This window comes from Dermacentor andersoni, unplaced genomic scaffold (assembly GCF_023375885.2).
Source record: "Dermacentor andersoni unplaced genomic scaffold, qqDerAnde1_hic_scaffold ctg00000094.1, whole genome shotgun sequence".
In the NCBI taxonomy this organism is placed as follows: Eukaryota; Metazoa; Arthropoda; class Arachnida; order Ixodida; family Ixodidae; genus Dermacentor; species Dermacentor andersoni.
This window is the reverse complement of record NW_027314802.1, coordinates 184,759-199,661: the sequence shown is the minus strand read 5'-3', so window position 1 is coordinate 199,661 and position 14,903 is coordinate 184,759. Positions and strand designations below refer to the sequence as shown.

At 42.4% G+C, this 14,903-nt stretch overlaps 1 protein-coding gene across 1 annotated transcript; it reads left to right on the top strand.

The window, feature by feature from the left end:
• The first annotated feature begins 676 nt into the window (after positions 1–676).
• LOC126540801 (uncharacterized) lies at positions 677–14,696 on the top strand. Its single transcript, XM_072285830.1, has 11 exons — positions 677–830; positions 1,475–1,566; positions 5,983–6,298; positions 7,632–7,715; positions 8,514–8,564; positions 8,649–8,711; positions 8,792–8,851; positions 8,950–9,003; positions 10,355–10,408; positions 12,769–12,839; positions 14,415–14,696. The coding sequence occupies exons 1-11, from the start codon at positions 677–679 to the stop codon at positions 14,649–14,651; spliced, it is 1,236 nt and encodes a 411-aa protein (XP_072141931.1). The 3' UTR covers positions 14,652–14,696.
• The last annotated feature ends 207 nt before the right edge of the window (positions 14,697–14,903 follow it).

Below are 14,903 nucleotides of genomic sequence, written 5' to 3'. Positions count from 1 at the left end.
AATATCACTCCCAATGCTCTAGATATAACATACCATTTTGGAGTATCTAATTCATATGACGTTGTTGATTTCTTGTTGAAATATAACCCATGTTTTTGTAACGCAGTTACACTTACTCTCATATGAGTTACGACGTCATTTTAGTAACGCTTACGCCTAATGAAGTTATGAAAATTACCATTAAGCTTCTGTACAACTTTGAGCCCGCTGCTGTTTTACAGCATTATTCTTACTTTGGTTCTGCTGTGGTCCTTATTATTTTTCGCAGAATATCGCTCCCAATGCTCTAGATATAACTTTAGAGTATCTAATTCATGTGACGCGTTGTTGATTTCTTGCTTAAGTATAACCCATGTTTTTGTAACGCAGTTACAGTTGCTCTCATATGAGTTGCGTGGTCATTTTATGAATGCTTACGCCTAATGAAGTTATGAAAATTGTTATCATTAAGCTTCTGTACAACTTTGACCCCGCTGCTGTTTTACATCATTATTCTTATTTTCTTATTTTGGTTCTGCTATGGTCCTGGCGAAGTCGCATGCGAATCCATATCCATAGACTACACAGCTGTCATCTTGAAGGATACGACTGTGTCGCTTTTTGTTCGTCGATATCAAGCAGATTGTGCATATCCTCCTTGATCAAGATGCGCGTATTAGTAGAATATGAGGTGGACATGACCACTGCGGTTCTGGAGCACACCGCAGTGCAAAACTTCAATCCTGAGAATGTTGCGGATTTCGATCCCACCGTCCGCTACGACGTGTGGTGGAATGGGGACGACACCACGTCGGGAGGATACTATAAGGCCAGAGTGCTGCACATGGCTGGTAAGTACCACTCATTCCTCATTAAGCATACCTTAAGCTTATACGACGCGCCTTTCAAACGATATAATCTTAACCAGCGTGTGCTTTGTCCCACTCATTGTGCAGTAGTTAAGCAAACGGCCGACGGAATCTCGTAACGAGGCTTAGGGGTTTCGATGCGGCTGCACACAGGTCCGCCCGAGACGTATCTCTGGGTATGGCTTTGATTAGAGTCTTGGGCTGTCTGCAACATGCCTGAAAGGGTTGGCGTTAAGAAATGGGGAGTGGGTGCAGCACGTCCTGCCTCGGGCGCTCAATGCGGACACCGCTTCGCAGGAGCCATCAGCGCAAATGTGTGCTTTTGTCAGTTACCAGTATACTTTTTGTTTCGACACTAAATTTTGGGCTTAAATAGTGTTCATTGACTCCATATTTAGTGGGATGTGATGACACCTGTCCACTGCTTGAACAGATAACTGTCATGCAGTGGACGTGGGAGCCACACTTGCAAATGCTTTGCAATTATGAAAAGATGAAACGAGAGTAATGCCAGAGGAACTAGTATACTGGCCAGATTTCTCATTACGACCCTTTCATGTTTCTCGCCTAACATTGCTGTCTGTCAGCAGTGTCAGCTTTGTAATACTTTGTTAAATGCAATGCAGAAACCGAAGAAGATATGCGAACGCATATGTCCAAAAGGCTCAGAAAGCCTGTAGTCTCCTTGGAGAAAGGCAAGAAGAGGGCCAAAGGAAAGGTATGGCAACTTATAGTTAACAGGATTTTAGTTTTATATGTTACTACTGATTTGGGTCATGTGGCTATGTTTTAATGAGCGAAAGAATGTTGGTATACTTGCTAGCATTTTCTAAACAAGTTAGGCTTGTTGAAGGCCTTACAAGAACATTGCGCCTTTGTTCTAGGGAAATGACCTCTGCAGAAGACATCATGTAGAGCATATATTACATCCTCCCACGCACTGTTTCTTGTGATTTTCAGCATAGATAACTAAACACCCAACACCTGTTTCCTTGTGCTTTGTTCATTTTCATAAAAATTCCTCAATATGCTGTCATTTAAACATTGTACAGTTGTTATGTCGTGCATATTACTCAGTACGACAGCAATGGTGGCATTACTCATTCTCTGCCTTTATTCCATCCTCTTTTTCCTCCCCCTTGGGCGACTCCAACCACGCGCCTTCTCATGGCGCTGTGGTAGGCAGCGACACCTTGTATAACAACAGTGTTATCTCATTTCATGAATGCTCTTGTTCACTAACAGCACCATTTCCAAAAGCTTACCTCTGTTGATGAAACTTGCCTCAAGTGACAAACAGGATTGTGTAAGAGTATGGTCTCTAAATTAAGCTAGTCTGCTGTTTACCACCTCTTTGTTCTTTTTACAGTACACGTATTTCTATTTATGCATGCAGCATTAATACGACTTAGTTTGCTAGCCTCAGCACAAGGGAGTGTTGATCAGGCTCTTGGCATGGTTATCCGAAGGGATTCACCCAATGAGAGTCGTAGGTAAGGTCCACCTTCCAGAAGCGCTGGTACTTAGAGTGGACGGGAGCATCAACTGGTTAGCAGTTGAGATAAGCAAAAGACGGAGTATTGGTGGAAAAAAGGCAGGGAAGAGATTGATATGAACGGATCCATTACAGGCATAGATAACGGTGCAAGGCAGATGGAGAAGTTTTGAGGAAGGAGAAAAAATATAGCACACCTGATTAACTCAAGCCAGCTAGGCTGTCACCGCCTCGTTTCAGGTGGGATGGCAATAAATCATCATCATCGTGCGAGTGTTCTGGCGCTTATTCGAATAAGACTGGGAACAACATGACACACAAAAGGCACATGCGGCAATTCGTGTAGCGCTGCGTGTGTACTGTGTGTGTACTGTGCGTGTTCTTGTGTCCACTGTCCAGTCTTATCCACGCTAAAACACTCCCGCCAAGATGCCATACCTACAAGCCCACATTGCTGCTATGGTTGTTGATCAGGCTCACTGACTACACTTCAGTGATATACGGTTGATATGTTTTATTTTGTATTAACTCATGTCATCGGCCATTGAACAGCTGACGATGGTCTGCGCTTTGCAGGTTTCTATCATCCAAATTGAAATCATGATTAGACATTATGCTAAGATATACAAACAATAATCTGACGATGAATCATAACTGAAACTGACGTCATTCACATGAGGTCACAGCTACTAGATGCCTGCCATCTTCATGAGCACAGGGTCTACTCTGCTCAGGGTAGAGCAGTAAACAAAAAGATATATTTTGCGTTTGTGTCCTGTGAGCCAAACTGCTCGGAATGTTGGTGCTGCATTATGCCAGACTGCTAGCTTAGTGCAATAGGTCTCTTGAACACACACTTCTGTCATACTTTATTCACACCGCATGGCTGTGTACGTAATTTCTGTAGTCCAAGAATTTATCTCAAGGAAACCGTAATATCAACCGGTAGTGAAAATGTGTGTGTGCTGGTGAGATAAATTTCAATGATGGATGGAAAGATTAGGCGAACAAAAGGTGTGGAATGATACTACAGGTTCAATACATTGCCACAAAGTTAACAAGCGAGGCCTTGGCAAAACATTCTTTTAATAATGGTTTATACTCTGAGAGCGCGCATACCGCTATGCACTTTGTTGTTCTTGTTCAAAGTGGCCAGCAGGTGCACCCGCCGTGGTTGCTCAGTGGCTATGGTGTTGGGCTGCTGAGCACGAGGTTGCGGGATCAAATCCTGGCAAAGGCAGCCGTATTTCGATGGGGGCGAAATGCGAAAACACCCGTGTACTTAGATTTAGGTGCACGTTAAAGAACCCCACGTGGTCAAAATTTCTGGAGTCCTCCACAACGGCATGCCTCATAATCAAAAAGTGGTTTTGGCACGTAAAACCCCATATTTCTTTTTGGCCGGCAGGTTCAGGATCCAGCCTATCTTGTGTGAATACAGAAAAATATGCACATGCATCTACTCTTGTAGGAACTCTGAAACGGGTAGCAATGAGCATCATTAAATGAACATGGAGATAGGGGAGCTTTGTGGCACCCAAAATAAACGAAATGTTATTGATATCGGTCCATTTGGCTGCACCACAAGAATGGATAACATTTTGGTTATTGGTGATGCTATAAGCTCCACTTTCCACTTTGTTGACATCAAGGGGCTCACTGCTGCTCCCTTTAGAGTTTGTGTGAGTGAATGCGTGTGCATTTTTCTTTTCTCGCATTCTTTCATCTCATTACATATTAAACGTGTAGTAGCATACTAAGCCTTTTGTGTGGCTAACCTCTCACCTATCATTAATGTTTCTCTCACCAGTGCACACATATCTTGACTACTGTTTGATATTTTCTTGCAGTACATTATTGGAATACACAAATTATTGACATGGTGGGCTGGCTGTGCTGTGTGAGTCAAGTACAATGGCAGTACGTGTTCAAGAGACCGTTCCTCTATGCTAGCGGTCCGGCATAACACAGCACCAACATTCTGAGCAGTTTACCTCATAGAACCCAAATGCAAAATATATCTTTCTGTTCAGTACTGCATATGGTGCGTATACCTCTGTGTGCTTAATATTGTTGCCACATGGCAATAAACTTACAGAAAATTATAAAATGCTTAGGAAATTGAATAGTACAATTCTGGACTATGCTCACCCGCCGTGGTTGCTCAGTGGCTATGGTGTTGGGCTGCTGAGCACGAGGTCGAGGGATCGAATCCTGGCCACGGCGGCCGCATTTTGGTGGAGGCGAAATGCGAATAACACCCGTGTACTTAGATTTAGGTGCACGGATTTAGGTGCAATTTCTGGAGTCCTCCACTACGGCGTGCCTCATAATCAGAAAGTGGTTTTGGCACGTAAAACCCAATAATTTTTTTCTTGACTATGCTGGATGGTGTTATAAGTCTGCAATTTTTTAAAGATGCCTTGAGTGTGAATAGATAAACCACAGTTATATTGTTTCCTATGGGAAACTGTGGTTCAATCCGTGATCAGTTCAGATGCTACCTGAGTTATGGAATTACTTATAAACTGAGGTACCACTGTACTTCACTGCATTGCGTTTTCAGGGAAGCTTGGCATGCGGTAAATTTCTTCTAATAAGATTTAAGCATGCTTGAGTTTCAGTAGATCTTTTTATTTGGGATGTATGAAAGTGAATTTCTGTGCTGTCATGCATTCTGTAGATTCAAATAAGGCTTCACAGGCGAAGAAAATTAGTCCTTGCCCAGGGTTAAACAAACAACCACCGCTTTTCCGGGGTGGTTGCTCAACCGAGCTAACCAGGTGGCTAGCATGCGGAAGCTCAAGAGCAAATTCAATGACAGCTTGAAGGAAGCCATGCTTTGCTGATGTGTGAATGATCTTAAAACACCCCTCAGTGCAGAAACCGCCGACAGGAACACAGACAGAAGGCTTCACTGTTCTTAAATTATAATTTAAAACGATAATTTGCAGCTGAAGAAAATTCAACAATTGCGATGCTCCCTAAGGCGAAATTTGAGTGCAACTCTGTACGTGTTTTTGTTTTGGAATATATTGGCTGACACAGACAATCTGTCTCGTGTGACATGTTGCAAATGGGGCAAAGTGTGGCACGACTTCGCCAATCTTCAGATCATCAGAGCCAGCGCGTGGGCGCGATTCACAGCCGCCACCGCCAGACCTCCCAGATGACGCATGCTACTCTGGCACCATTTTGTAGCTATCGTCGCCAAACTGCGCTTCTCATGCTTTCACCATACCCCCCTCCGCTTTCTGCCTCATGGTTCTGCTGCACCCTCCTCTCTGCTTTGCTCCTCTCTGCTTTGCTCCTCGCTTCTTTCATGCCCTGCGGCGTTCTGCATTCCCTCTTTCATTCTTTGCTGTGCTTGTTCGCCTGGTTACAAGTGACAGTGCTGACGCTTGCTGCAGGAACAGGCGCCTAAGACCTGTGCCCTAAAGATTTGTCGTGGTTTGGGATTCGAATCTGGGAGCGGGACAAATTTTTGTTCAACTGCAAAATTTTGCCTAAAATTATCATATAAGCATGTTTCGTGCATGTATTGTGTGTTTTACATTTGCGAGATTGCACTGAAGGAATTTTAAGATGAGTTCTGTTGTGTTCTTGCCATGTTCTTAAAACTGATTTTGTTTACAACAGCAGGGCACACAGGCTACAAAAAGTATGAGAGTGGAAGTTCAACGAAGTGTAGAAAGGGAGCTTCTCGCAGAAATCCAAGCTGCATGCCCGCAACAGCATGTGCAGTGCACATGCTGTGACCAAGGATGTGTTGTTCTCGAAGAACTTGCGAAGTGCAAAAAAGAAACTGCAGAGCAAAGCAAGCAGCTTGAGGAACAAAGCAAGCAGTTTGAAGACGTCGCTGAAGAGCTAAGAAGTCTTAAGGAAAAGATGCTCATCTTGGAGAACAGAAATGCACATCTGCAAGATGCTTTGGCTTCAAAAGTCTTAGCAAGTGGTGAGTAAGCGTTCGTTTGCTGAAGGTGGAATTAAATATACTCGAGTGCAAGTAGAATTGGCAGAGAATTAATGCATTCAGCAGCAATGCTCAATTAGCGATCTGTTGGCGCGATCGCACACTTCTGCAGGGAAATTGTGCTCTGCAGGTATACCTTAATGCAACATAACGAAGCACTCTCGCTAAAGCACTGCAACTAAACTAAACTCTATCACACAATTTGTTTCCAAGTAACGGTCCTCAACCAGTCTCTGCCATGGATACTCCCTGGCAGCAGCTGCCATTAGCTTAGATAGGGTAGCTTGTCTAAAATGTACATGGAAAGCTGTAACTGAACTGAAGCAATGCTCTGGAAGACAGCCCATGCATTTATACCGCTTGGCAAGGCAAGTGCTAACTTGACTCGGCTTGCCACGTTGCAGCATGACAATGTGTGACATGGCCCTCACATGGACATGTGTTTGCTGTAACCCATCTTCTGGGTCCAAGAATGTTCATTAAATGTGTAACGTGGTGCCATTGCAGTAATGCATATTTTGACGATTGTGCTGGTTTCGTTTCCACCTAGCAGAAGTTCGGCCCAAGTGAGCCCGTAAGTTGGCTCGTACTGCTCGCATCATTGGCCCTTTCGTTTTAGTATCCTAACCATCTTAAATATGTCTGGTTGTTAGTTAATCTAGGCCTGGAATTTTCACTCGTCTACTGATGGGAATTAGTCATATCTTTAAAAGGCCTTGGCAACATTCACATGTACCTGTTTCTCATGCCATTAGTTCGTAATTTTTCAGTCTTGAAATAACTGCTAGGGCATCATAGTATATAAAGTAAAATTTGTGGGCTTGTTTCAGCAGATGATTGAAGTTTATTCTGATTGATTAATGAAAGGAGACGGAGCTGTATTGTGCAGTATTAGCCAAAAGTAACAGTGAAGTTTGTATCACATGAAGTATGATTGAGTGCCTATGCAAAAAAACATAAGAGAAGAATAACAAAAACATTTGTGAAGGTGAGGTGGACTTTTTGAACCCCTTTGTCTTTTCTAATATTGCAATACTCGAAATATTTCAGACTATTGAAAGCTAATGTAGATAGTGGAGAAACCTCAGTCAACGAGCAATTTTATTTGCTTTTTAGTGTGTCTGCAGGTGTACGTTCCATTCCTAAATAAAATTGTGTTCTTGCATACTCATTAGAGTGCTTGTGAAGCTGTATTAGCAAATTGGTAGCTACATGTGCGTGTCTACCATAGGTCACAGCCAACTGTACCAAATTACATTCTATTCTGTGGAAGCAATCCAGTCATCTGTAGCATGATGTATTGCAAAAATTTCAGAGAGCAGGATTATCTACGCCACGTCATTGGGAGTTTCGGTGGTGGCAGGTCCTCCAGTACCAACAGGAGCACAAGGAGCCAACGGTAAGTTGTAAAGTGTGTAATTGTGTCATTTTTGTTAGCTTAATATTTCTATCATTGTACAAAAGTCTTGACTTGGCTTTTGTTTATAAGGTTTTGGAAAAATTATAATTGAAATTATGAGCGTGTTCTGTTTGAATATGCAAGAACATTTAAAAAATGCAAATTTTCAGCCCGTCAGCTGGCAAAAAATGTTCCTTATTACGGCTGCTCACTCTTGGGAAACACTCCATAATGCGAGTTTCTAGGGTCTGTAAAATGCACTGTGACTGCTGAGAAGTGGAATACATTAAGAGGCTATTTTTAATGACCACAGCCATTTGAAGGATGACGACATATCTTTATGGGCGTCTGTCAATTGGGCTTTCTCCAAAAATCACAGCCTCATAAGAGCTCACCGTTTATTCATAATGGCAATTTTTAAGTAATGCTAGAAGTCTTCATAAAAACACCCTCTATGCCTTTCCTGTTCTGTGTGCTATTCATGCAAATGGCACGTAGAAGGCATGGGGTGTACTGGGGGCAAGGGGAAAAAGAGAGCATAACAGAAAATGATTATCCTGAGTCATGCTTTATCACCATGATATGCGCTCCTGTCTTTGATGGCAACTGGCAGAGGGCATGAACTGCTTGTTTGGCCACAAGTTTGACTTCACATGTTTATTTGATGCAACTAGTACAAAGGGCCACTGTTGTTAGCCATTGGCACTTTTATATATTTTTACAATCTGGTGGATGACTTGTTCACTCATATCTGTCACCTAAATTTGGATATTTTTGTTTTATCTCTTGGAACCACAGATCCCGTACCTCTGGTTCAGCCGCGCCATACAATTTTTTCTGCAAAGCCCAGTAAGGATACATTTTCTTTGTGGTCGTGTTGTTGAACCTTTGAGAATATCACATATGTGAGTGGTCATTAAGTTTTACCTTCAGGAACCACTGCTGCCCCGGCTACAATTGTACAGCCACTATCAGCTGGCTACTTGTCGGAGCCCAGTAAGAATAATTTTTCTCTGTGGCAGTTCAGTGAATCTTTCAGAAGATAATGTGTGTGGTAATTGCACTTTTGTCATCAGGAACCACTGTTGCCCCAGCTCCAAGCCAGCCAAATGCAGTGGACTGCATGTCAGAGCCTAGTAAGGATCATTTTTCTCTGTGGCAGTTCATTACATCTTTCAGGACATATTTTCTGCAGTCTTGGCAGTTCTGTCACCAAACAAATTTCCTGCTGCAGGTACAAGCTGCACACAAGTGCAGAGCACTGCAAGGGCTTCGACACCAGAGCCAGGTAATGAGACATTCTTCTGTGGTTCCATCTTCAAGTTGCACTATCATGTCTGCATTCATTTTATTGTGCAATTTTTAAAGAAATTATAACTGCAGCTTTGCACAATAGCATGGTAAGACTGTATTTCTTTATACAGCACTGTTCAGTTCCAAGCACAAATTTTTTTACTTGTGCAGTACTTCACACATGTTGAATTCAATGGTAGATCCAAATCAAGTTTTTCTGCTCTGCATGGAGCAATCCTATTCCAATGGCAGAATGAGAGCGTGAGTTGTGTGTTCCAATGGCAGATTGGGATCAGCCACCGATTCCGGATCAGTCTGTGGAGCAGAAATATTTTCTCCACCAGAATTGGCAGATTTGACCGGAAGTCCACGTGACATATTTCCTTCACCCACCTCTGCTTCTTGTCATGGTCGCTTGTTTTCGGTCGCGGGTGGCTATGGACGTTAAAAATATGGATGCTACGTCGCGCCGTGCGTTTTTGTTCCTGATAGTGACAGCTCAGACTCGGACACTATAAATTCCTAAGTGCAGTGATGATTCTTTTGATGCGGAAGAAAAACAAACGCACGGAATGCCGGGATGATCCAGGTGGTCATGGTGATGAGGCCTACCCAATCCACCTCTAGGTTAGCGTCCTCTCACTTGATTTCCTTGTACTAAGTACCCCATGGGAACGCACACATTCCATTTGCAAATTTGACAAGATCTCAGTCAGAACGACTTGCTCCGTTCGTGATCTGGCCAAGCGCTCGCGATCTGCCATTGGAATTCAACATCACTGATATTCACTCTTGCTCAGCAGTGCTTACTCACTGCCACTACCTTACAAATTCATTTGTGCCTACAGGCGCTCATCATGCATTTGCACTTTTTCACATTTGCTTTTATGATGTCACTGATGCCTACTCGTGCTAACATTATGCCAAGTCATGTCCAAAATTTCACGGAATAGAAGTGGTTTATATATTTTTCTTTTTTTTCTTTTCTTGACTAAATTAGTTATGGTGGGCACACAAAACTGAATTCTGCTTTTGACAGAACCTAGCAGTTTACCTGAAAAACACTACCACAGACCACCTGGTAAAAGTTAATTTTCATGCGGAGTGTTTTTTTCCAAATTTGGAGGTATCTGTGAAGCAGCAGAAACAGAACATGACAAGCAACTGTTATTATATTATTATTATTATTATTATTATTATTATTATTATTATTATCATGTACTGTATATAATGTAAACAAAATGGGTTGCATGGTTTGGCATTTTAAAAGAAAGATGGCATATAAAGTTCGAGAAATGCTAGGTTTTACGATATTGTAAAAGTGATTTCAACATTTAATTTTTCAGCGCTAGAAGATGGCTTCATCAGCGAGATGCCAGGCATGGTGCCAAATGACTTCGGTAGGAAAATATTTTGTTTCACATTAATTGTAGTTAGGGGTGTGCGAATATTCACACCTTTCAAATAATGAATAGTGTCCCTTCGATTCGGTCTTCGAACCAAATAGTCACTATTTAAGATGTGAATTTCTTTCTAATACTTTTTGAATAAATTAAAACGCCAACTATGCCCAACTGAACATAGAATTGGAGCCAAGGTATTGTAAATTTTCGCCCCCATATTTCATAGTGGAGCAGGCTACGTTGCTCAGGTTGCCAAACTTTACAGGCTATACAGTGATCATTTGCTCACTCTGAAGAGCCCTGTGCATGCGAAGACAGTACTTTCTTGCTTCTAATGGTCCACTTGTGCATTTAATAAACACTTCATAATGTACCATGTAATGACGGAAACCTTGTTCTACATCAATTGTGATAACTGTTCATTATTCGCAAACTATTTGAAAACTGTTCGGTTCGATTCAGTTCGCTATGGCAGTATTTGGTTTGTATTTGACTCGGGTGTCAAAAATCAGTATTTGCACGTCCCTAATTTTGGTGTGTGTCCATGTAATGTTTCTCACTACACTGCATGCGATGATGTACACGGAACTGACAGTACAATGCCGCTGTGCTTTCCTGTTGCGCTTACAGTCAGGCTATTAATGTTGCGGGTACTTAGCTAGTTGAAACTGTTGAATCTGCGAGTACGATGTGAGCCTAGCAAGAATATTACAGGGTGGTGAGGGTTCAAAGTGGTGAAGAGTCCCTCTGACAGAAGCCGCCCTTTGAGATCTTTGAGCCGTCAACTTCAGCTTTAAGTACATTTGCTTTTGGACATACTAACATTGCAGCTTTGATTGCTGAAAGCATGCGCAATTCCATGGAAATAAGTCAGTCATCCATACAAACACTGCCTTGCACATAATGGTTTACGAGCCGCATAATCTTTTCTGCTTAGCGGGATCAGGACCTATGTTTGAATTATTGAATGCTCTTTTGAGAACAAACAATACTTCCGTCACATGCTGAAGCCAGAAATCTTTCCTTAAGTGTGCAATACATCGAAGTATGTGTGGCCAGTAGCAATACATATAGAGTGTGCATGACCTTCTCTGCTCCTAAAATTAATGGATTGCCTTACTGAGGGCCCACATGCCATATTCATAGTTGATAACCAGAACAGCTCAGACACTGTGTCGACACTTCTGTGATATTATAGATAATTACATAAATAGGGTTGTGCAAAGCAGAGCCACAGTATTCCTTGATTTCTTTTACATGTTATTCTGCTTTGCTGCCGTTATGGCAGTTTAAACATTGTACAGTTGCTGACCGATGTTCTGGGCCTCGCAGGGACCGAAAAATAGTCCGAAAAATTCGTTCACCCCCCAAAATAAAATTTATTACATTTTAGATTTTTGATTAAATTCTTAAATAAATGTATTAGGCTTCGGGCAGCTTAAGAAATCTCTAATAATGCCCTGCCTCATACAACGTTGGAGGCAATCAGATTTGCTTGGATTTGTGCAAGAGTGACATCATCTCCATACACGATCTGATTAGAGCGTCACTGTATTGGTGATTTCCGTTGCCAGGGTCGCCACGGAGATTGAAGAAATGAGCCATGTTCCTTCGCACCACTTGGCTCTCGCGAAGGCACATGAGGTGGTGCACACAAATGCGAGGCCACACAAGTACACACAAAGATGCGACATTGTCTCTGTGACACACCTGCTCTGTAGAGACTGCTTGCAGAAAGCAACCGAAACTTATACCGGTGTCACGTGGCCACTTTCAATTGAGACTGACCGCGATTGGTTTTCTTCCACAGATTGAGCAAAGAAGCCAATCGCGACTGGGAAATTAGATTTGGATTGGGCTTGATTGCAATCAAAAGAGCGCCGCGTACAACAGCTTTATTAGATGCGATGACGTTCTCCGAGACACACCTACTCTGTAGACACCCCACAGAAAGCCTATATGTGCACACCACATGCACAAATCAACTGAAACTTTAGAACTATCTATCCTGCATTGAGTGATTATAATGATAGTGCTAACTGAAAAAAGAAAGAATAACACTGTCCCTGGGAGCGTTTTGTCGGCCAAGAAATAGGGGGCACCTGTGAGACCAGAGAATTTGACACGCTTTCTGTCGAAAGCATGCATCTCCCTATTTTGGAGGCTATAGAGCCTACAATAGCAGTGTGTGGCATGTCCCACACAGCGTTCTTAGCAACTGATATTTTTGGTTTCCATTCCTTGGTAATGTGTAATGGTTACATTGTACTCTTTCCTTAGCATGGAACTCCTCTATATTGCTTTTGAAGTATCAAACCTGGCAGTTCAAGGGAAAAGTTGTACATTTTCCTTTGCAGCTGACATTGACCTGTTCGCTGAAGAAGAGGCCGTCGATGTGGTAATTGGATCCTCAAGAGATGATGGAAAGGTAATTTTTAAGTCACAGAATTGTTCTTTAAGGCTCCGTGTTACACTTAGGTGCTAAAAGTGCTCATACATTTCAGAATGTTGAAGAAATTTACTGAGTTATGCACCTTTTGTTTTTTCTTTCCGAATGTAAGTAACTGTGTATGATCCATTAACTAGATTTATGCATCTAGACCAGTCCTGCTCCTAAATTAACACCTGAAGGTCTAAAGTCAGACCAAAAAAAAGCGCTTTTCTTGAATGTAAGCTGGACAAAAGAAAGGATGACAGACACAAAATGCAAACAGCATTTCTTAACTGCGAACCTGCCCCAGATCATGTGATGTCATCATTGCTGCTAGCTTTGTCGCTTACCGTATCACTGTCAGCACATAGAGCACACCATATTTGGTGTCATCTAGGGCACTTTAGTTGCTGCGCTCCTTGAAGACATGCAATCAAGCTTTGTGGCATGTCGTCCCATGCTGCAGTGACCCAGCTCGCCACTTGCTCTAGTGATCTGCATTTGATACAACCTTTGCTGTTAGCTTACACGCTTCATCAGTCAGCCACATCGCAAAGTATTTCCGCAGGCAGTCCTCGAAACACTTGTTGATGCAGACGTCAAGTGACTCAGGCTGGCCCATCATGCCATTTGGAATGATAGCGATGTACGTTCAAGTATGGATAAAGGACAAGGAGACAGTTCTTCAACGGTGTTGCCACGTGATTCTTATCCACTAGCCAAACATGGCACTTTTCAACTGGGTATCAGCATCTCTGGGGAAGGCTTCCTTAGCAGGCAGTGTCTTCCTCTTATAAATTATGTAGATAGGCAGCTTATGTCGATCAGCTATGCTGCACAGCATCATGGTCACAATTCGCAACTGGCCAAGCACAGTCACCCCCTCGGCGCCATCCTCATCAGCTTGCCACACCACAGGCATATCAAAATAAATGAAAAGGGGTGAGCTTACAGCACACTACTGTAACCACTTTTGGTTGGCTCGAGTGCCAAAGTAGAATATCTGACCTTGGTATGTGCTTGCCTCTGCACTTTGTTCTTGAAAATGGGGCTCAAAAACCTAATTAGTGGCCTACTCCTCTTTTTACATGATCACAGTGAAAGTGAAGTTTTTGGTTTGTGTACATTAACATAATTATGTAATCATGCAGTCCTTGGACCACAGTGCTGGTGCAGATTTCTATATTGCCTCTAGTGACTGCACAGAGTAACCTGTGGAAAAGAGTGGTCGTACAGATATTACATGGAACATATTTGAAATTCGCCTACCCAATGTCTAGATAGATTTCAGTGATTTCATCAAGCTGTAGCAGTGAATATTCTCGCAGATAATTGTCAGTTTTCCAAGTTTAGAGCTTGCTACTGATGCCTAGGAGATTTTTATGTAGGAGGGTCTAAAAGATGTATAAAAATATTACTGGATAATTTAGTTCCGCTCATGCAGGTATCGGCCCAAATGACACAAATAAATGTGCCAAAATGCCAGCAAACTGCAGAATTGAGAAAATACAGTGTATATCGTCCAGTATAAAACCTGTTAGCTACTAGCTCTGTATGTATGATGTATTGCAGATGTATGCTGGATCCGGGAAGTGGATTGACAAGGCAGCATGGGGGACACTGTTCCGGGCGTCGGGCGACTCCATGTTTTGTCGCATGGCTTCAACTATTTACTGGACGCCTGATGAACTCCGGAACAGAAGTGTCACCGGAACCTTGTCCAACAAGTCGCGGTCCATGGGAAGGACGGAGGCCAGACAAGCTGTAACACCAGAGAAGCTGTCATCCTTGAAAAGTATGCACAATTGAACATACTGTTCAAATGAAAAAAATGTAGCAGCAGTATTTTTTGATACAGCCACTGAAGGTGGTGCTGTGCTTCGCAAAACAGTGCGCTTAATCTGCATTGATGTGCCATCCTGTAATAAAGAAACTGAAATCCTTAATAACTCCTCATAGTAGTGAGCTTGCTATTGAAAATATTGATACAGAAAACATATTATCTAGTAACTCATTTCAATTAATATTTCACATAACGGAGACATTAAAAAACATGCCTAC